The 23,252-nt window shown below is 44.4% G+C and overlaps 1 protein-coding gene across 1 annotated transcript; it reads right to left on the bottom strand.

The window, feature by feature from the left end:
• Positions 1-230: 230 nt before the first annotated feature.
• Positions 231-19,458, bottom strand: LOC130290788 (ZW10 interactor-like). The gene is made up of 10 exons (XM_056538860.1): positions 19,265-19,458; positions 13,423-13,522; positions 12,953-13,070; positions 12,100-12,266; positions 10,648-10,668; positions 9,971-10,116; positions 9,114-9,276; positions 6,659-6,798; positions 4,562-4,721; positions 231-1,943 (listed from the first exon to the last, which is right to left on the bottom strand). The coding sequence occupies exons 1-10, from the start codon at positions 19,441-19,443 to the stop codon at positions 1,872-1,874; spliced, it is 1,266 nt and encodes a 421-aa protein (XP_056394835.1). The 5' UTR covers positions 19,444-19,458; the 3' UTR covers positions 231-1,871.
• Positions 19,459-23,252: the final 3,794 nt, after the last annotated feature.

The following is a 23,252-nucleotide window of genomic DNA, read 5'->3' as shown; positions in this document are numbered from 1 at the left end:
AGTGATTGGATGAAGAGACCCAGCACAGCAGACTCAGGGAGGAAGTGAATGCATGGTGAGTGAGGGCTCAGACACGCCCCTTCCTGAACAGTGGATGTCAGAATGAGTGAGCAGAACAATTGAGGGATTTGTGAGCCAAATACAGAAGCTAGATACATAAAAAAAAAGACATGTAAAGCATCTGCATGGCCTAGTGTGTTATTTTCTTTTTCTCTGTGATATGACAGGTACGATTTAAACACAGACAAAATATTTTATTGTAAAATGTACAGTACATTTAGGTCCCGGTTAAAACCAATAGTAATCAAATGTTATTTTGGGTTGTTCATTTGTTACTGAAAGAAAAATAGTAGCATAAAGCTTGTGGAGTTTTTTTTTTATAATTATTATTTATTTCTTTTCAATATTTTCCCCATAGTTTTTTTTTTTTTTTATTATTTTTATATGACTAAAAAAAATAATGAAGCAAACGTAACAAATTAACACATGCATTTAAAACCAAAATTAAATTTTAATTATTGTTTGTTTTAGTTTTTTTAAACAAAAAATAAATAGGTTATGGAGGCCTCAGGCTGGTTTTACGCAACTATAACACGGCTACATTATTTTTCCTACCTAACTACAACTCCCAGCATGAGACACCACACCCTCTTTCTGCAAGGCTAGAGGATTCAAGGGATGTAAGGAGTTTACATTCAAAATTGAGTCTATCCCGTGCCTGCCACATCAGCTAAAACAGGTAAGCACAAAAATCTCTACATCAGAGTTTTAGCAACCAGGATGCCTTCAGCTGTTGCAAAACTACAACTCCCAGGATGCTCCAAAAACCTGACAGAAACTCTCACATTTACTATACCATAGGGCAGTGTTGCCCAGTGTGTCTACAGCTGTTGCAAAACTACAACTCGCAGCATGCCCGGACAGCCGTTGGCTGTCCGGGCATGCTGGGAGTTGTAGTTTTGCAACAGCTGGAGGCACCCTGGTTGGTGAAACACTGTGCTAAGCTATAGCCTTGTATAAATCACTGCAATTTGACACCGTGCTACATCTATACACAGTTATCCGCCCCTATCTACTGCATTTTATTCTTCTTTTATTGAATTAGTCCAGACCGGGAATGCAGCAATAAAGTAAAGCAATAAAACAGAGGCCGATCAGTGACAAAAGAAGGAAAAACTGGTTCACTAATTCCGTAATAATCGGGATTGGGAATACTCCAAACGCTTTCATCAGAAGAGGCACATCTCCCCCGAGGGGGTTGCTTTCTCTTATGTGAAGTGCGTGTGGATTTAATCTCAGCCTTCACCTCCTCCATCTTTACAACCTGTAATCCAATTTGTGCGAGATCGCTCCCCGGTGCTGGATTAAATCCTACGTGTCAGTCAAATTCACACTTTTTTTTTTTTTTTTTTAATGGGGGGCCGCTGTAGTAATGAACTAAGGAAATCAGCTGAGTGGTCACATGCTGTTTGATCATCCAGGCGAATTGTGTGTGTAACATGGGCCATGAAAGTTCTGCCTGGCACAGGTTCCATTATGGGTCAGGAAAGCTGGCGCAACCTGTGTCAATAAAACCCTTGCCCTCCCGCTCCTTGTGTTTTCTGAAGCAGAACAATGCACTGGGAGCAGATCGGCCATCTTACTGCCCAGTTGTGCTGTTCTGCTCAGTCTGTGGAAAGCCAAATGAGATTTATTGAAGCGATAAATGAGACAAGAGCCTTTATATGCGCCGTAACGTCAGATCTTCCAGCTACTAGTGATACAGAGTGAAGAAGAACCTTGGACTCCTGATTCGAGGCCTGGGCCATTAGTGATGTTATGGTACAGAAATCTCTATAAAGTGCTGATTCTGATGTATTCCGGGGAGGTTATCAGGTGCTGGACTCCGGGGAGCTCTGTAGGTATTCAAGCCAGTCGCTTACTGATGGGTTCTCAACAGGAGGCTAAATGCAGAATAGAAAGTGTTAACGCAAATTGCACTGAAATCAGGTGTGTTCTTTGTGTTTCAGGATAAAAGGTAGTGTTGCTTACACACTTCATGGAAATCTGTGTGCACATTTACATTATTGATGTGTGTGTGTGTGTGTATATATATATATATATATATATATATATATATATATATATATATATATATATATATATATATATATATATATATTTTAACATTGTAACATAGTTCGCAAGGTTGAAAAAAAAGACCAGAGTCCATCAAGTTCAACCTATAACCCTAATGAGTCCCTACTGAGTTGATCCAGGAGGCAAAAAAAAATCCTCATACTAGAGGTAAAAATTTGTTCCCGACTCTAAATATCATCAGAATAAATCCCTGGATCAACCTTCTGCCCCTATAAATCTAGTATCTATAACCTGTAATGTTGTTATTCTCAAAAACTGCATCCAGACCCCTTTTGAATTATTTTACAGAGTTCACCATGACCACCTCCTCAGGCAGAGAATTCCAGTCTCACTGCTCTTACAGTAAAGAACCCCCATCTGTGCTGGTGTAGAAACCTTCTTTCCTCTAGACGTAGAGAATGCCCCCTTGTTATAGATACAGTCCTGGGTATACATAGATCATGGAGAGATCTCTGTACGGCCCCCTGATATATTTATACATAGTTATCAGGTCTCCCTTAATGTATGTGTGTGTGATACAGATATATATATTAGGATAGGTTCATAATGAAAATCTCGGGAGGGAAAAATTCCGGCAGGAGATTCAGAGTGCGGCCAGTGCTGACTGAATCAGTTGGTGCTAAGACCGCGCAGACACTGCCGTCCCCACAGATGACTGCGGAGCGGATTCTGCATGAAGAATAAAAAAATTAAAAAAAGTTAATTTGTTGGGCAGCGGAATATTTGCTGATAAAATTCTGTAGTGTGCACTGCACAGCTATATCCTATTGCCAACAATGGGATTCTGCTGCACCAGAATTTCTGACCGGAATTCCCCTTGGAAATTCTGTAGTGCGAACACGGCCTTATAGGAAATACTAATGTCTCCCAAGTAAGGCTGGGTTCACACTACGTTTTCTCCCATACGGGAGCGCATACGGCAGGGGGGAGCTAAAACCTTGCGCTCCCGTATGCCTTCGTATGCGCTCCTGTATGTCATTCATTTCAATGAGCCGGCCGGAGTGAAACGTTCGGTCCGGTCGGCTCATTTTTGCGCCGTATGCGCTTTTACAACCGGACCTAAAACCGTGGTTGACCACGGTTTTAGGTCCGGTTGTAAAAGCGCATACGGCGCAAAAATGAGCCGACCGGACCGAACGTTTCACTCCGGCCGGCTCATTGAAATGAATGACATAGGGGAGCGCATACGAAGGCATACGGGAGCGCAAGGTTTTAGCTCCCCCCTGCCGTATGCGCTCCCGTATGGGAGAAAACGTAGTGTGAACCCAGCCTAACATATCTCTACCCAGTCACAGGCATAAGTTCTCCTTCCTCTACCCACGTATACCCCCAACCTTTTCAATTCAGATATGTAATAGCTGTGTTCACACTTTGCGGCTAAGGGTGCGTTCACACGGCCGTCTGTCCCCGTTTAGGTTCAGTTGTTGCTGCTTGTAAATGGATTACAAACAGTTGTAAAATAATCCCATTGATGTCAATGGGATTTTTTTCCACAATCCTTTCACATCAGTTTGCACCCGTCTGCGCTCATTTCAGGTTTTTTTTTTTTTTTTTTATGGGAGAAAAGACTATGCATGCAGTATTTTTTTTCTCCAGTCAAAAAAATAAATAAATAAAATGGAAGAAAAAACGGATACAGTAAATTTAACATTGAAGTCTATGGAAAATGGATGAGCCTTTAATATAATCCGTTTGCATCCGTTTTTTGATCAGTTTTTACTTACGAGCATGCTCATCAGAGGAAAAAAATAATTTTTTTTTTGGTTTATTAACTGAAAAATAACGTATCTAAACGGATACAAATGGCTAACATCCGTTTGCATCAGTTATTGTCTGTTTTTTTTTTTTTTTTTAAAGTTCGATTTTATTTTTGACGGGAGAAGAACGGGACGGGTCTAGACGGCCAAATGAACACAGCCTAAGTTTTACCACAAATGTCTGAAATTGTGCTGAAGACAATTTGCATAATACAGGTAAATCACTTAGGAGGGAGATTTATCAAAACCTGTGAAGTTGACCAGTTGCCCATAGCAACCAAATAGCTTCTTGTATTTATCAGAGGCCTTGTTATAAATGAAAAGAAGCGATCTGATTAGTTGCTATGGGCAAATTGGTCAACTTTTCCTCTACACCAGTGTTTCCCAACCAGGGTGCCTCCAGCTGTTGCTAAACTACAACTCCCAGCATGCCCAGACAGCCAACGGCTGTCCGGGCATGCTGGGAGGTGTAGTTTTGCAACAGCTGGAGGCCCCCTGGTTGGGAAACACTGATCTACACAGTTTTTGATAAATCTTCCCCATAATTTTCTACAGCAAAATTAGATACTGTAATTAGTTGCAGTACAGATAATTAGCTGAAAGGAGGAGTGTATGATCTGTGTCTTCATGGCAATGTTTGCACTCCATCCGCAAACAGCCTCTACCTTGAAGTTGTCTGCGGTGTTACATGGTTCTGCTCCCTTCCCAGACAGCAGTCGGACGCCTCCGCTCATCGGGTATCCAGGCTCAATCACCAGGGTATGCTGCTTATCCCCTTTAAAAAACAGAAGCTTCATCTGCGTTGGGAGCCAGTCAATGGTGAACCTAAAACAGGACAGTAAGTTACATGCTGGTAAGGGTGCGTTCACACGGCCATCTGTCCCCGTTTAGGGGGACGTAAATGCTCACTGTACCCCTTATTACATGAGGGGTGTAGTTTCCAAAATGGGGTCACATGTTGGGGGGGGGGGTCCATTGTTCTGGCACTATGGGGTCTTTGTAAACACACATGGCCTTCAATTCTGAACAAATTTTCTCTCCAAAAGCCCAATGGCGCTCATTCTCTTCTGAGCATTGTAGTGCGCCCACAGAGCACTTTACATTAACATATGGGGTATGTTCTTACTCAGAAGAAATTGGGCAGCAAATTTTTTGGGGGGGGGGCTTTTTCCTATTATCCCTTATGAAAATGAAAAATTTAGGGTAACACCAGCATTTTAGTAAAAAATGAGCCATGTTGTGCATCCACAGAGCATTTTACGCCCACATATGGCTTGCAAATTTTGGGGGTATTTTTTTCCTTTTACCTCTTGTGAAAATGAAAACTATGGGGCAACACCAGCATGTTAATGTAATTTTTTTTTATTTTTTACACTAAAAGGCTGGTCTAGACCCCAACTTTTCCTTTTCATACGGGGTAAAAGGAGAAAAAGCCCCCCAAAGTTTGTAACGCAATTGCTCCAGAGTACGGAAATACCTCATATGTGGCCCTAAACTGATTCCTTGAAATACGAAAGGGCTCCGAAGTGAGAGAGAGCCATGCGCATTTGAGGCCTAAATTAGGGATTTGCATAGGGGCGGACCCGGATGCAAGCGTTGGGCCCTATTCACACGGCAGAATTTACTCCTCAAATGAAAGCTTAAATACACTTATGTGGGAGTCCACACTCCCATTCACACTTCTGCAGAATTTCCGCTTAGCTTCTGCACCAATTCAGCACAAAATCCTCCAAAGCGAAATTGGGGCGAATAAGCGGAAATTCTGCCGTGTGAATAGAGCCTTACAATTGCCTCCGCTACCAAAAATATTCTACGCCAGTGATTCCCAAAACAGGGTGCCTGCAGCTGTTACTAAACTCCCAGCATGCCTAGACAGTCAGGGGCTGTCCAGCAATGCTGGGAGTTTTTGGTTTGCAACAGTTGGAGGCTCTGTTTTGGAAACACTGCCGTACGAGATGTTTTCTTCATTGGGGGGGCGTATATGTAGTGTTTTACCCTTTATTATGTGTTAGTGTAGTGTAGTGTTTTTAGGGCACATTCGCACTGGCAGGGGTTTACGGTGAGTTTCCCGCTAGGAGTTTGAGCTGCAGCGGAAAATTTGCACCAGCTCAAACTTGAAGCAGGAAACTCACTGTAAACCCCCGCCAGTGTGACTGTACCCTGTACATTCACATGGGGTGGAACTAACCTCCAGCTGTTGCACAACTACAACTCCCAGCATACACTGAATGCACTGACCCAATGCCGGAATTCCTGGGTCCTTAAGGATTGGGAATGCAGGGTGTACCTGTACGCCCTACGTCCCCAAGAGGTTAAGAAAAGCTTTTGGCATGTCACAAAGAAATATCCAAAGTTTTGATCAGGTTGCAGAGCCCCCCACTGATAAGGGGAACTAGAGGGGATAAGCCTGTGGAAGCATGCATTACACCCTGAACTCTCAGCACTCTTTGTCTCACTGACCCATAGACTAAGGTTATGTTCACATGGCAGAATTGCTGCACGGAATTCTGCATGAAAATTTAATAGCAAATTCACTTTAATAGAATTCCTGCTTCCGCTATGCCACAGCCTCCTGTTGTGCTGATCATAGGAGTTTCACAAAGATGGCCTATGCTAAAAGCTGGATAATGAAAGAAAACAAGGCTGGTGCTTTTGTAGGAGAACTGGTTGTCACAAACAATATGGTTTCACACTTCTAGGACGTGCAGTATACCAAATACCAGTGGACGCAACGTCACAAGCAATCAGTCATGTAATGTTACCGCTCTTGCAGGTCTTTCATCTCCTTCAGTAGTCTGGCATGGCTCTGGTACCAAGACTGCAGCTCCAGGATGATGGGAATGATATGAGATGTAGCTCCGCATTGCAGTTCTGTGGGTAGCCTTGGCATTGGGTCTTCTGTCTACAGAAAAAAATTGATATTTGTCCTTAAAAGGGGTATTCCTGTCCTATACGGTGGTGGCATTTTACAAAGATATGCCATCACTTTACGATCAGGTCCAACCTCTGGAACTCCCATGATTCTGAGAAAGAAGGAGCCACAGCACTAAATCAGCACTGCAGCCTGTCACAGCGGTGCCCTGGATACCCACAGTACCAGGGAACTGCAGCACAAATCTAGGCAAATAAATGGAGTTGGCTGAATCTTTCTGCACAGCTACTGCAGCCGGGGGCGCCACTGAGTGGGGAAAACCGTATCACAGAGAGGGAAACATTCTAATTGAAGGTTTTTTAGCTGGGTTCAGTCTAGGATTCTACTGAGGTTTTTCATGCAAAAACGCTGATTTTCTTTTTGCCGCACAGCATTTTTTCTGTGAAAATACGCAGTGGCCAGATGTTAGCTGCAAGTCAATAGTGAACTGCAAAATGCCAGATCCACTTAGAGTTTTTCAGTTTGGCGTTTTTTTTTTTTTTTTTTTTTTTTTTTTTATCCTTTTGGCATTTTTCAGCTATTTTTGGCTCCTAAGCAGTTTTTTTCAAAAACAACCTCTTGTTGAGGCTTTGGTGTTTTTTTTCCCGGGAAAATCTTGGCGTCTTCCTCCCATAAAAGTCTATGGGAATGAAAAAAAACGCCAAGAAAAACGCCAAGTGGGTTTTAACTTTGACGTTTTTTGCAGGCGGTTTTTATTCTTTTTTTTGGACTTTAGCGATCCAAAAATAAATAAATAAATAAATAAATAAATTAAAAAAAAAAAAAAAGGGTTGGAGATATTTTTATTTATTTATTATTTTTTTAATAAAAATTCCGTAGGGCACCTTAAAAAATAAATACAGTAGTGATGGAAAAAACGGTATTTAATAAAAAATTTTTTTTTATAACAACATTTTTATTCATTTTAAACAGGGATCAACTTATGTAGGCGGGCAGGGAACTAAAAATGTAGCCGACAATAAAAATGTAGAAAAGGGGCCATTTAAATGTAAAATTTATATATATTTTTTGAATATCATTTTGTTAAACTTTTTATTAGTAATGTATTTTAATAATGTGTTTAATAAAGTGTGTGTGTGTGTGTGTGTGTGTGTTTATTTTAACTTTTTTTTTCTCTTTATTATTTTACATTTTTTAAGTAGTACTAATACTCCCAGCATGGAACAGACTGTTCAATGATGGAAGTAGTAGTCCCTGTACTAATAGACAGATCGCCCCGGGTGTCACTTTCAAGACCCGTTGTGATCCACCTATATAAGAAGCCGCGGCAAGGCCGCTCTTCTCCGCTATCCTGCACTATGTTCTGCGATGTCAAGTTATTCACATCACAGATTGGCCAGATTGGCCAGCTGTGATTGGCCAGATGGTTCCAGCCAATCATAACTCTCTGCTATTAGACAGATCGGAACAGGTGTCAGAAATTACACCCACTGCGATCTGTCTATTAGTACAGGTACTACAACTCCCAGCATGGAGCAGAGTGTGCGCCATGTTGGGAGCAGTAGCACCTGCAGTAAGGGACAGATCGCAGCAAGTGTCACTCCTGATGTGAATTTCGGGACTCTGGGTACAGAGCCGGGAGAAGAGCTGATGCTGAGCAGTAGCTATATGTCGTATATCTACTGTCCAGCAAGAACTTATAGTGAGCCTGTACAGTATACACACTGCTGGTTCACTTAACCCCTTGCTGAGCTGTGCACTATGCGCCAGGAGGGAGAGAGTTAACTTACACTGCTGGACAGTGTAGGTTAACCCTTTGGGCAGTATACAGTATATACAGCTATCTATAGATAGCTGTAGATAGTGTATACAGAAGAGGAGATCCCCTAACCTCCCTCGCTCCCTGTCGGGTCTGTGTAGCTCCGCCCCCTAGTGATTACGTCATTGGGGCGGAGCTATAGAAGGGAGGCAGAGGGGTAAGTGTGAGGCTCTGTTCTCATTGTACGGCTTTGTATAATGTGAACAGACCCTTCTGCCAGTTTCTTCCCAGACAGGGATACTACAGCTGTTGCTAAACCACAACTCCCAGCATGCCCAGACAGCCAAAGGCTGTCTGGGCTTGCTGGGAGTTGTAGTTTTGCAACAATAAGAGGCTCTCTATTTGGGAAGACATTGCATTTTGGGAGCTCTCCCCATCGGAGAGCGCCAAAAATGTTCTAACCCATTTTTTGTGTTTCTTTTTTTCTGCTCGTTTCAGATCCATGTATGCAGAGGATTGCTTCTTGTATTGTATATATATTGTAATGGCGGGGGGCATTGTCCATTTCCTGGGCTGTTTCTCTCACCTCCACCTTAATTTCTTCCTCAGATGTCCAGTGCAGGGTGACTCGTAATGGAGAGATCTCCGTTTCCTTACAGACATTTAAATCTAGAACAAGTTCCTTCTCCTCAGCCGAGACCAGTGTCACTCCCTCCAGATTATTTAGGAGACCTGCAAGTGTGGAGTCGCTGCAAAAGATTTGTAGGAAATGAGAAGAGATCACTATAAAAACATTTTTGGCTTTCCTAGATTGAAGCTAGGGTCATACTGTATTTTAAAGGGGCATTTCCAAAGGATAGGTGATAAGATGTATAATCACAGGAGACTCATAGAATGCCGGAGGCCGCACCGAGATTGCGGGGGTCCCCAGTGGCAGGCCCCCTGCGATCATACATCTTATCCTCTATCCTTTTGGATAGGGAATAAGATGTATAAAGCCGGAATACCCCTTTAACTTTTCGACAGAGATATCCGTTGACCTATACTGTGCCGGAGAGCAGCATGTGCCCCTCAATTCAGTCCCCTTCTGACTCACTTTGTTCTATATATGCTATTTTATCCTGACTCTGTAGCGTAGTCTGCTGCGCTTTGACTCTCATTAAATTGGTGTATAGGACCAGAAGGATACCCGTGACAGACAGTTAAAACGTAGAATGAACATAGCCATAGTTATTATAGGCGTTTCTGATCACAAGCCACATGGAGCACATCCTCAAAGCGATGAATGCTTCATATATCATGTAAACAATCCCCCCTCCCCTGTGGAGACCAAAGCCTGAGCTCAGTGTTTAGGGACCAAAGCTTAGCGCGATTTCCTTTCCAGCTATTTAAGTCATGCTTACGAACACAGAGAAGCTCTTAATACGTCCACGCCGCTCTCACCTGTGCACAGCCTGTATCCAGCACTCCACCGACTGCTCCAGTTTCTGTATCTCCCCCTTCAGCTGCTCTATCTGGATCTGACATTTCTGTACCACCAGCTGCTGCTTTTGGAAAACTTCCTGCAAATGCTGCTGTCTCTCCTTCGCCTGAAAAAAAAAAAATAAATAAAGCAGAAGGGCAAATGCAGTAAATCCGTAAAGGGGTATTCCGCCCCTAGGCATCTTATACCCTATCCAAATGATAGGGTATAAGATGTCTGATCACTGGGGTTCTGCCGCTGGGGACCCCCGCAATCTCGGCTGTGGCACCCCAGACATCTGGTGCACGGAGAAAACTTCGCTCCATGCCGGATGACTGGCGATGCGGGGGCTCATGACGTCACAGTCATGCCCCACTCGTGATGTCACGGCCGCGCCCCCGCAATGTAAGTCTATGTGAGGGGGCGTGACATTCGTCACGCCCCCTCCCATAGACTTGCATTGAAGGGGCGTGGCCGTGGCAAGCCTCCTGCGCTGCACCCGAGGCTCTAAATGAACGCCGGGTGCAGCAGGGAGATAGCGGGGGCCCCCCGCCATCAGACATCTTATCCCCTATCCTTTGATTACAGGATAAGATGTCTAGGGGCGGTGTGTACCCCTTTAACAGTTTTTAATGTAAAATGGCAAAACATACAATACCTTCTCCTCTGCAATCACTTTCTGAAAGAGAAGACAAGAGACCATTAGGACTACGTGCAGCTTTGTAATTTAGGCAGAGTTTATTATATAAAGAAATTCTATATTCCAGCGTGTTTCCCCTAAAAAGCAACATGCAATATATGAAACATTGGTTTCATGACAAAGCTCTATGGAGAAATAGTGGTGTGTAGAGAAGTTTTCAAGTAAGACCCTTGTTAGTGTATCGATGGCCCAGCTGCTGCTGGTGACCCAAATGCTGCGTCACCAGTAGCAGCTGGCCATACATTTTTGAGACATGCCAGCTGTACCAGACAACCACCTAATGTTCAAAGGGTACTCCACTGGAAAAAATAACAGTTTTTTAAATCAACTGTTGCCAGAAAGTTAAACAGTTATGTAAATTACTTCCATTTAAAAATCTAAATCCTTCCAGTACTTAGCTGCTGTATGTTCCAGAGTAAGTTCTTTTCTTTTTAAATCTGACCACAGTGCTCTCTGCTGACACCTCTGTCCTTTTTAGGAACTGTCCAGAGCACAAGCAAATCCCCATAGCAAACCTATCCTGCTCCGGACAGTTCCTAAAATGGACAGAGGTGTCAGCAGAGAGCACTGTGGCCAGACAGAAAGCAAATTAAAAAAGAAAATAACTTCCTGTGGAACATACAGCAGCTGATGAGTACTGGAAGGATTAAGATTTTTATATAGAAGTAATTTACAAATCTGTTTAACTTTCTAGCACCAGTTGATTGAAAAAAAAAAAAAAAATGAATATGTTTTCCAGGGGAGTACCCCTTTAATAGTGTCCTTCTAGCAATCCCCCCCCTGACAGATGTCAGGGAGAGGAGGATCAGGCATGTTGGGTTTTAACTGCCATATCGTTTTGCTTCCTAGGGTAGCAGACTCCATCGTAGTCAGCTAGTGACTACAATCAGGTCATTTTTTCAGTGCATCTAATTTTTGACACGGACTTAAAATTGTGGCAGACCACGAATTTCAGGGACTTACTTGAAAACTTCTCTGCACACCACTATTTCTCCATAGAGCTTTGTTATGAAACCAATGTTTCGTATTGTGCATGTTGCTTTTTAGTCAGCTAGTGACTACGATCAGGTCCGCTGCCCCATAGAAGTTAATGGGTCCGTACCCGTCCATGCACAGATACGATTTCGGATCGGAGCTTCCTACCAAATCGTATCTGTGCATTGGAGGCTCAAATAGTGATGTGAACCCAGCCTTCACCTGTAAGATTGTGCAGCCATTATTGAATAGATTCTAATAGCCACATGGTTTTGCAGCTAGACAGCAGCTTGATCTATGAACATAGTTTGCAGTCAACATTCTCATGCAGCTCATTGCAGTTTTCGGCAGTTCTGCAGATGCCCAGGAGATGTTACTTTACCCTAACACATAGATAGTGCTGTGTACAAGAGGATCAGGCGGCCTCGTCCTCACCTGAGCCTGGTACCGGTGCAGAGCTTCCTCCAGCTCAGTCTTCTTGTCATGTATAAGCTGAATCTTCTCCAGGAGCAGTGGGATAGTCTCCTCTACCTCAACCACCTTCTCCTGGTACTCACATTTAAGAGACTTCCACTTCTTTTTTACCTCTTCTACCTCTTGATCTGGAAAAGAAGAGTCTGCATGTTAGGCTCAGCCTTCGACAGATGTCGGCAACAAATGTCAATGGAAAGACATGTGCACCCCTTCCCCCCCCCCCCCCCCACTTTTCTGGACTGCCCAGCAGAAGAAGGGCCACAATGACATCCTAATATACATAGAATGGGATGAGTATATGGTGACGTCATTGTTCATACTGGAGCAACAGGTGGACCAAGAGCGAGCATGTCTCTGCCCGTGCCCACCCTGGGTAATTGAGGGGTTACAATATTCTTTTAAGGCTATGTTCACATCTATCTGCAATTCCATACAAACTCCATTGAGCAAAGCTTGCTGAACGGAATTGCAACAAAATTATGGCAGAAATCTGTGTTCTATAAACACTTGAATTCTGAAGAAATTCAAATCCTCACTGAGTTCAATGGGATTCTGCAAAATGAATTACAGGTCTTAAAATTTTGCGGAATGCAGAATTTTGACCGTGGAAATTTTACTGTGTGAATGGGACAGAGGAATCCCAATGGGCAGTAAATTTTGTCGGAACTTCCGGTGAAATTCGGCCCGAAAATTCCACTAAGTGAACATACCCTAAGTGTAAGCCTGCTCTTGAGGATCATATCCTGCAGAAATCTTACTTATTTTTAATCCCCAAATCCCACTACACGTAGACATAATACATGTGGGTACTCACTCAGGATCTCGGGGCTAGTGTCTTCCCAGTTGGCAGTGTCTGCTTCTTGCAGGAACTCTAGAAGGAAGCGCAGGACTTGCAGTTGGCTGCCCAGCATCTTCTGCTTCCTGCGTCTCCCCTGAGAAAGATCCATACAGCGAGATCAGTGCCGACCCCCCACCAATGTCATGGAGGGTCATCTAGATTAGATTTAGAACTGTAACAAACCCTCAGCTCTGAGAAGTATTAAAAAGCAATGGGCCAGGCATTGTATAGTGCAGTGGTCTCCGAACTGTGATTCTCCAGCTGTTGGAAAACTACAACTCCCAACATGCCCTGACAGCCATGCTGGGAGTTGTAGTTTTGCAGCAGCTGAAGGGCTGCAGTTTGGGACCACAACACTACACAATGCCTGGACAGGGCCTTTCTAACAAGGTAAGTGATATTATAGACGTCCAGGCTGCAGCCAACATGGAGGGCAGGAATCTCACCATGGAATACTCCACCAGGACATTCGCTGGGATCTCGCCATCGCCTTCCTCTTTACGCCGCACATCCAGATAAGGGGTGTTTGAGAGCGAATCCAAAAGCCTGCAGGGGATAGATAGGTAAATAGAGACGTGATGCACAATTACTTTGTTTAAAACTGTTGTATTTAAAATATAAGTATAATGTATTATTCATTTTTAATCAATTTCTTATGCATTTTTAAATTCTTAAAAAATTAGTTAACTATCCAGACATGCTGGAAGTTGTAGTTTTGAAACATCTGGAGGTACACAGTTTGGAGACCAGTGACCTAGATGGATTTAGGGGAATAGGATTCTGTATTCTGAGTGCATACATGGTCTGTGTGTGTGTGTGTGTGTGTGTATATATATATATATATATATATTTATTAGTGTATAGAATCATCTAAAGTGTCAGGCACACTAAAAAAAGAAAACCCAACAGGTAATAAATAGTAATAATAAAGCAGCGCCGCTCTTGTCAAGTTATGTGTGGTATTGCAGCTCAGTTCCATTGAAGTAAATGGAGCCGAACTGTAGTACCGCACACAACCTGAGGAGAGAGGAGGCACTTTTTTTTGGAAGAAATTAGCTCTGTTATTCGGCCTGACGGCATCCATAGTCATCTACAGGTCATGTATCGGTGCCTGTTCTTAGGATCGGTCTCCCATATCACAGGTAATCCTGGACAAGACTGACAGGACTATTATCCTCGCACCAGACCTAAGCCGATTGACCGGACACCATCACCGCTCAACTGTGTTAACTCATTCACTCACCTTTGTAAGAGGCGCTTTCTGTGAACGGGAATTAGATACAGCAGTGATTCCCTTTCCCAACCTGTTGCAAAACTACAAGGGCATGCTGGGAGTTGTAGTTTTGCAACAACTGGACCACCACAAGATTGGGAAGAAACACTGATAAAGTATGGCTAGATCTCTAAAGCAGTGTTTCCCAACCAGGGTGCCTCCAGCTGTTGCAAGAGTACAACTCCCAGCATGCCCCAGATTTCCCTTGTCGATGCCGCTGCTTTATATGCAACTTATGCCATCGTGATCCTTTCTTTTAACCCTAGGTCAGTGTTTCCCAACCAGGGTGTCTCCAGCTGTTGCAAAACTACAACTCCCAGCATGCCCGGACAGCCAACGGCTGTCCGTGCATGCTGCGAGTAGTAGTTTTGCAACAGCTGGAGGCGCACTGGTTGGAGAAAAACTGACCTAGACTGTCCAGGCATGCTGGGAGTTGTAGTTTTGCAACAGCTGGAGGCGCACTGGTTAGGGAAACACTGACCAAGGTTGTCCAGCCATGCTGGGAGTTGTAGTTTTGCAACAGCTGGAGGCGCACTGGTTGGGGAAACACTGACCAAGGTTGTCCAAGCATGCTGGGAGTTGTAGCTTTGCAACAGCTGGAGGCGCACTGGACTGTCCAGGCATGCTGAGAGTTGTAGTTTTGCAACAGCTGGACAGCCACAAGATTGGGAAGAAACACTGATAAAGTATGGCTAGATCTCTAAAGCAGTGTTTCCCAACCAGGGTGCCTCCAGCTTTTGCAAAAGTACAACTCCTAGCATGCTCCAGATTTCCCTTGTCGATGCCGCTGCTTTCTATGTAACTTACACCATAGTGATCCTTTCTTTTAACCCTATAGCAGTGTTTCCCAACCAGGGTGTCTCCAGCTGTTGCAAAACTACAACTCCCAGCATGCCCAGACAGCCAACGGCAACAGCAGGTTGGGGAAACTGGTTGGGGAAACACTGACCTAGGCTGTCTAGGCATGCTGGGAGTTGTAGTTCTGCAACAGCTGGAGGTGCACTGGTTGGGGAAACACTGACCTAGGCTGTCCAGGCATGCTGGGAGTTGTAGTTCTGCAACAGCAGGAGGCGCACTGGTTGGGGAAACATTGACCTAGGCTGTCCAGGCATGCTGGGAGTTGTAGTTGTGCAACAGCTGGAGGCACCCTGGTTGGGGAAAACACTGCTCTATAACGAAATGTAATGTATTCTGGTTGTTGCCAACCACTGCTAGAGATCCTGAGATATAATCTCTGGATGTCTTGGCAGGGAATAGGGAATGTGCAGAACAGATGTCAAGGATTAACATGGGGGGGGTGGGTAGGGCTGTATATTCTAGCAACCCCCCCCCCCCCCCCACACACACACACACACACACACACACACAAAAACCTTTATAGGGTTGCATTGATGGAAAAAAATCTGTGCTTCATTCATTCAAGGCATAATTATGTCCCCGATGGGGATGGTTGAAGGTCCCAGCTATCGGACCCCCACAATCAGCTTGTTCTCCTATGGATAGGGGGATAGCAAGCAGAGATAGGAATACCCCTTAAAGTGGGAGGGTAAAAATTGCAGGGTATATTTTTTAGCGCACAATACACAAAAAAAAAAAAAAGAAAAAGACGGTCAATGTAAAAATAGGCAGGTTCGCAGCGAACGAATTGCGGACAAAGCTTGGCGCAAAAAGAAACAAGTGTTGTCTGGAACAACAACTGTGAATCTGATGTTATTGATGAATTTCCACAAGCGTATCAGTATTCCTAGGGAGAACTCCGACGCCAAGTGTCCATGGATGTGGTGGCCCAGTACAGGAGTTGCACCCCTGTACCCTTGCTGTCCTGTCTGGCTGACTCTATTGCAGTGGCCCCCCCCCCCCCCCCCCCGAGTCCTCCCTTAAAGGGGTACTCCAGTGGATTTTTTTTTCTTTTTTAAATGAACTGGTGCCAGAAAGTTAAACAGATTTGTTAATCTTTACCCTTCCAGTACTTATTAGCAGCTGCATGCTACAGAGGAAATTCTTTTCTTTTTGAATTTCTTTTTTTTGTCTTGTCCACAGTGCTCTCTGCTGACACCTCTGTCCATGTCAGGAATTGTCCGGAGTAGCATAGGTTTGCAATGGGAATTTTTCTTGCTCTGGACAGTTCCTGATATGGACAGAAGTGTCAGCAGAGAGCACTGTGGACAAGATAAAAAAGAAATTCAAAAAGAAAAGAATTTCCTCTGGAGCATACAGCTACTAAAAAGTCCTGGAAGGATTAAGATTTTTAAATAGAATTAATTTACAAATCTGTTTAAAGGAGAACTCCAGAGTATAAAAATTGTTGCCCATACTGCTGGCAGTAAAAAAATAAAGATGTACATACTTTCCTCCGCTCCCCCGGGGCCTCTGGTAACCGGCTCCAGTCTCCGCCGTGATCCTCTTCCTGGTTGCCGGTGGTCGGAGAGTCATACTGCGCTCAGCCACTCACCAGCCGCAGTGAAGTCCCGACTCGGCCGGCGATAGGCTGGGTGGCAGTGTGACGTTTTTGGCCCCGGCCGCAGGTGTAGTGAAGAATTTGGTGTCCTGAAGCGTTCTCACACTGTCGTTCAGCCTATCGCCAGCCGAGTCGGACTTCACTGCGGCGGGTGATTGGCTGAGCGCAGTATGATTCATCCGACCACCGGCAACCAGGAAGTGGATCGCGGCGGAGACCGGAGCGGAGGAAGGTATGTACATCTTTATTTTTTTACTGCCGGCAGTATGGGCGACAATTTTTATACTCCGGAGTACCCCTTGTTGTAACCAAGGAAGGTCCCAGTGATCAGGTGACCAGTCTCCCCCATATAAACCCTGGGAGGAATTGTTCAGTCTCTGAGTCTTATCTGAGGGTCTGGTGTCCTGAGGGTCTGGTGTCCTGAGGGTCTGGTGTCCTGAGGGTCCGGTGTCCTGAGGGTCCGGTGTCCTGAGGGTCCGGTGTCCTGAGGGTCCGGTGTCCTGAGGGTCCGGTGTCCTGAGGGTCTGGTGTCCTGAGGGTCCGGTGTCCTGAGGGTCTGGTGTCCTGAGGGTCCGGTGTCCTGAGGGTCCGGTGTCCTGAGGGTCCGGTGTCCTGAGGGTCTGGTGTCCTGAGGGTCTGGTGTCCTGAGGGTCTGGTGTCCTGAGGAGACCACGGCCGACCACGCAGCAACGCTTCTACCAATCCAGTGTAACCCAGGTGAAAGTCAAACCCTGGTAAATTACATAAGGGGTGAAGTCAGTCAAGATCAGTCTGTATACAGTCAGCATGGGCCTGCAGAAAATTGTCCAAATCCACTACAAGTCCCAGCGAGCCCTAAAGTCTCTGAAGTCACTGGTCACCTCCTTGGCCCTAACTGAGCTGTAAAGACTATTCCATCTGACTGCCTCAGTAAAGCTGCCGTTGTTCCGTAACTTGGCGTCCGAGTCAATATTTGCCCCGTGCCTAGCCCAGGATCCAGCGGCCATACCTAGGGTGGTGTAGAGGTAAACCACGCCCTGGCGTCACAAACACAAGGGGTTAATGTCATCTGCCCCTAGGGTAATAACATCTGCCCTTATTACACTCATATATATACATATATATTTTTTTATATCTCAGCTATAGAGTGTAATGAAACAGTGCCCCCAGTGTACAGTGTATATATATATATATATATATATATATATATATATCAGCTATAGAGTGTAATGAAACAGCGCCCCCAGTGTACAGTATATATATATATATTGATCAGCTAAAGAGTGTAATGAAACAGCGCCCCCAGTATACAGTATATATAGATCAGCTATAGAGTGTAATGAAACAGCGCCCCCAGAGTACAGTATATATCAGCTATAGAGTGTAATGAAACAGCGCCCCCAGTGTACAGTGTATATATATATATATATATATATATATATAGATCAGCTATAGAGTGTAATGAAACAGCACCCCCAGTGTACATAAGATATAGATTGCGATGCAACAGCGCCCCCAGTGTAGAAAATATATATTGCTAAAGTGAAATAAAACCGCGCCCCCAGTGTACAGTATATATATATATATATATATATATATATATATATATATAGATATAGTAGATAGATAGATCAGCTATAGAGTGTAATGAAACAGCGCCCCCAGTGTACAGTATGTATATATATATATATATATATATATATATATATATAGATCAGCTATAGAGTGTAATGAAACAGCGCCCCCAGTGTACAGTATATATATATATAGATCAGCTATAGAGTGTAATGAAACAGCGCCCCCAGTGTACAGTATATATATAGATCAGCTATAGAGTGTAATGAAACAGCGCCCCCAGTGTACAGTATATATATAGATCAGCTATAGAGTGTAATGAAACAGCGCCCCCAGTGTACAGTATATATATAGATCAGCTATAGAGTGTAATGAAACAGCACCCCCAGAGTACAGTGTATATATATATATATATAGAGATCAGCTATAGAGTGTAATGAAACAGCGCCCCCAGTGTACAGTATATATATAGATCAGCTATAGAGTGTAATGAAACAGCGCCCCCAGTGTACAGTGTATATATATATATATATATATATATATATATATATATATATAGATCAGCTATAGTGTAATGAAACAGCGCCCCCAGTATACAGTATATGTATATATATATATATATATATAGATCAGCTATAGAGTGTAATGAAACAGCGCCCCCAGTATACAGAGTATGTATATATATATATATTATATATATATATATATATATATATATAGATCAGCCATAGAGTGTAATGAAACAGCACCCCCAGTGTACATAAGATATAGATTGCGATGCAACAGCGCCCCCAGTGTAGAAAATATATATTGCTAAAGTGTAATAAAACAGCGCCCCCAGTGTACAAAGTATATATCTGCCATAGAGTGCGCGGTAAGAGCGCCACCCAGTGTAGCTTATTTACGTTATACTGGCTGCTACACTTTTCTCAGCCGCTATTCACACACAACACGCGGTCTGACTCGATACCGTCGGATCTATATTCACCAGCCCGACACTTACCGCTGCGCATTCCCCTCCATCCCGTCACGGATTCCCGCTCCCAAACTACGAATGCTAGTGGTCCGCTCCTCTGACAGATCTGCAACCTTATTGGCCATAGCACGGATAGGCCCCGCCTCTACCCAGCAGACGTTGCGTGTGTTGCCTTGGAAACGACGCCTAGCTGTTGCAGACGCCATGTTGGTGGAGGCAGATTCCTCAAACCAGTTAGATGCTGATTCAGTATATTGGTGTGTGTCATGGTGGAATGTAGACAGGATATGTGCTGAGACTTGTAGTTCTCCACTTAGATGGCCTCACACTACCTCTGCTCCATTATTATAACAAAGTTGTCTGTGTCTAGAATATTAAATGTTTAGGTATATTGCCCAAAGGCAGTGTTTCCCAACCAGTGAGCCACTAGCTGTTGCAAAACTACAACTCCCAGCATGCCTGGACAGCCAAGGAGGATTGCACTTTACAGTGTGCGGCATGTGTAAAGGGGGGTGTTCACACTATGTAGGGCAGTGGTCTTCAACCTGCGGACCTCCAGATGTTGCAAAACTACAAATCCCAGCATGCCCGGACAGCCAACGGCTGTCCGGGCATACTGGGATTTGTAGTTTTGCAACATCTGGAGGTCCGCAGGTTGGAGACCACTGATGTTGGGGTTACCCTGTTCTGTACTATTACAGTGCTCTGATTGCATGGACACAAGTACATAGAAAAAAAAAATATATATATATATATATATATATTTTTTTTTCATAAATGTAGTTTTATTTAGTAAAAATGTAAACCATATATACATAGATAAAATAAACCTAAAATCGCATCATGAACGCCTATAGAAAAAAACGCCAAAAACAAACATGGCATAATTGCTTTACTTCACTTCCTCCTGCATGTGATCAATGAGGCAAGTGTCATCAGGGCACTTACATCTTGGACCATGGAGCACCAACTTGCCAGAAAGAGAATCTGTCTAATGTGTATGGAGCCACCTAAATTCTAAACAACAAAATGGCCGCTGTTTGGTATCCTTGAAAGCATGTGTCATCTCAAGACTCCACAACAGCCAAACATCCCATGACCCTGTGGAACTCTATACCATGACATTGCAATAATGAACTTGCATATGAAGATCAGACATTGCTGGAGCTGCTCAGTTGCACCAGAAGAAGCCGGGAGGAAGAGCTGAGTAGTTGCTGATGAAGAGCTGAGGAGGAGCTGATGAAGAGCTGAGGAGGAGCTGATGAGGAGCTGATGAAGACCTGAGGAGGAGCTGAAGAAGACCCGAGGAGGGGCTGAGGAAGAGCTGAGGAGGAGCTGATGAAGACCTGAGGAGGAGCTGATGAAGACCAGAGGAGTAGCTGAAGAAGACCTGAGGAGGAGCTGATAAAGACCTGAGGAGGAGCTGATAAAGACCTGAGGAGGAGCTGATGAATACCTGAGGAGGAGCTGATGAATACCTGAGGAGGAGCTGATGAATACCTGAGGAGGAGCTGATGAATACCTGAGGAGGAGCTGATGAAGACCTGAGGAGGAGCTGATGAAGACCTGAGGAGGAGCTGATGAAGACCTGAGGAGGAGCTGATGAAGACCTGAGGAGGAGCTGATGAAGACCTGAGGAGGAGCTGAGGTAGAGCTGAGGAGGAGCTGAGGAAGAACTGAGGAGGAGCTGAGGAAGACCTGAGGAGGAGCTGATGAATACCTGAGGAAGAGCTGATGAATACCTGAGGAGGAGCTGATGAATTCCTGAGGAGGAGCTGATGAATACCTGAGGAGGAGCTGATGAATACCTGAGGAGGAGCTGATGAAGACCTGAGGAGGAGCTGAGGAAGAGCTGAGGAAGAACTGAGGAGGAGCTGAGGAAGAACTGAGGAGGAGCTGGTGAAGAGCTGAGGAGGAGCTGATGAATACCTGAGGAGGAGCTGGTGAAGAGCTGAGGAGGAGCTGAGGAAGAACTGAGGAGGAGCTGATGAAGAGCTGAGGAGGAGCTGAGGAAGAGTTGAGGAGGAGCTGAGGAAACGATGAGGAGGAGCTGAGGAGGATCTTAGGAGGATCTGAGGAAAAGCTAAGTTAGAGCTGAGGAAGACTGCTTACAGGGGTTCAGGGCAGCTGGGGGCACCCTATTGGGTCGGGTCACCGGCAGATCCGCAGAGTAAAATATGCTGCTGATCTGTTATGTGTGACTGTTCCCTTAAAGGGAAACCGACATCAGGATCACCCGCACTAATCTGCTGTGTAGCCAGGAAGTGGCGCATGCGCAGTGATTCTCCAGGGTGCCCATGATGAAGATCTAACTGGCGTTTTTGGCATATACAGACGGTAATGACGAGTGTGATCAGCGTCACCCACCTGTTCCAGCAGGTTGGTGTGTGTGACGCTGATGTCAGTTCCCCTACACAAAGGGGGTATTCAGCAGCGGTGAGCAGACGATAGACGTGATCCAGGGTGATATCCGATCGCCACTTGTGGGGTCAGGAAGGAATTATTTTTCCCCTGAGTTCCGGTCTCCGGGTTTTTTCTTCACCTTCCTCTGGATCACTTGGCGGTGGCTCTTCAGGTTCACACTCCACTGAACCCAAAAAAAGAACCGCAAGCCACATTATTTAATAGAATATGAGACCTCTGACTATCGCTACGGGGAAATAAGCAGAAAAAAAACACCTTTTTTGTGGGCGCTGTTCTTGGTTCCAGAAATTTCAAGCCAGATGCTAGAGGATGATTGAAGTGCTGTATAGCACTATGTATATTGATGCAGAAATGAAAAAACATTGGTCTTTATTTATACAGCACTTCAATCATCCTTTACTTCTGTGACCAGGTGGGCGGCCATCTTGAAGAGCTGACCTTGTCCTGTCCTTGTTGGGACACTGGTACCTTGGGTATTACACAAGGTGCTGTCCTCTTTTCCCTATTTTTCCCTACTAGGTATCGCTATGGGGGGCTCCTAGAGGGGCGTCAGTGGACACAGTTAGCTCTTGCGATTTACCATTGTGGTGCAATGTGGCTAACATTCCCTACTAAAATTATAATAACTATAATAATAATACAATAATAATAATGATATCAACAACATCATCATAATGGTAATAATACTATAATAATAATAATGTAATGATTATAATAAATAATATAAAGCAAAATATTAAAATACAATAATAATAATGATGGAAAAGAACTTTGATAAAAGTGCCCTGCGTCTGTGAGCACTTAGTAGGCACTTACGTGACCAGCGACCATGAATATTCAAATTCACCCGGCGGACCCGCCTCCTGTGCGCAATTCAGTGAAGATGGAAGCTGATATTCAGAGGGATACCACGCCAGGCTGCAGGTAGGTATCTTAGTCAGAGACCCCGCATCAGTCTCCTGTTCAGCGGCACTATAACCCGGTGTTTTCCTTTAACCCCTTAGGGACTCAGCCTATTTTCACCTTAAGGACTCAGCAAATTTTCATTTTTGCATTTTAATTTTTTCCTCCTTCACTTCTAAAAATCATAACGCTTTCAATTTTGCATAGGGGGCTAAAACATGCAATCTTCTGATTACATACACTGTTCAATGCTATGCCATTGCATAGCACTGATCAGTGTAACTGGCGCTCTGCTGCTCTAGCCTGCTGTGCAGGCATAGAGCAGTAGATTGCCGATCGGATGACGAGGAGACAGGTGAGGACCATTCCGTCGTCTAGTATGCTGATCGGGACTCCGCTGAGCTGCCAGGATAGTTTCACTTTCAGTCTAGACGCCACAATCAACTTTGATTGTGGCGTCTAAAGGGTTAATGCCGGGCATCGGCCCGATCGGCGGTGCCCGGCGTTACCTGTGGGTCCTGGCTGCCTGTAGCAACCGGGACCCAGAGGGTTTAACCCATTCTCCGCTCGTGAAAACGGTTTAAAACCCTGTTAGCGAGATACGGGCATACAGGTACGCCCTGAGCCTTAAGGGGTGAAACATATTTATTTATTTTTAAAGTTGGAGTTTTTTTTTTAAAGCAGTACA

Source organism: Hyla sarda, chromosome 9 (assembly GCF_029499605.1).
Source record: "Hyla sarda isolate aHylSar1 chromosome 9, aHylSar1.hap1, whole genome shotgun sequence".
In the NCBI taxonomy this organism is placed as follows: domain Eukaryota; kingdom Metazoa; phylum Chordata; class Amphibia; order Anura; family Hylidae; genus Hyla; species Hyla sarda.
The sequence above is the reverse complement of the archived record's forward strand: the minus strand, read 5'-3'. Positions and strand labels throughout refer to the sequence as shown.

Excerpts from the sequence above, each read along its gene's own strand:
- LOC130290788 (XM_056538860.1), bottom strand. The coding sequence starts at position 19,443 with ATGGCGTCTGCAACAGCTAGGCGTCGTTTCCAAGGCAACACACGCAAC. Across the intron at positions 12,267-12,952 it reads CACTAGCCCCGAGATCCTGA|ATCAAGAGGTAGAAGAGGTA; the intron begins GTGAGTACCCAC and ends CTTCTTTTCCAG. Across the intron at positions 1,944-4,561 it reads ACACCGCAGACAACTTCAAG|CCTCCTGTTGAGAACCCATC; the intron begins GTAGAGGCTGTT and ends TTCTGCATTTAG.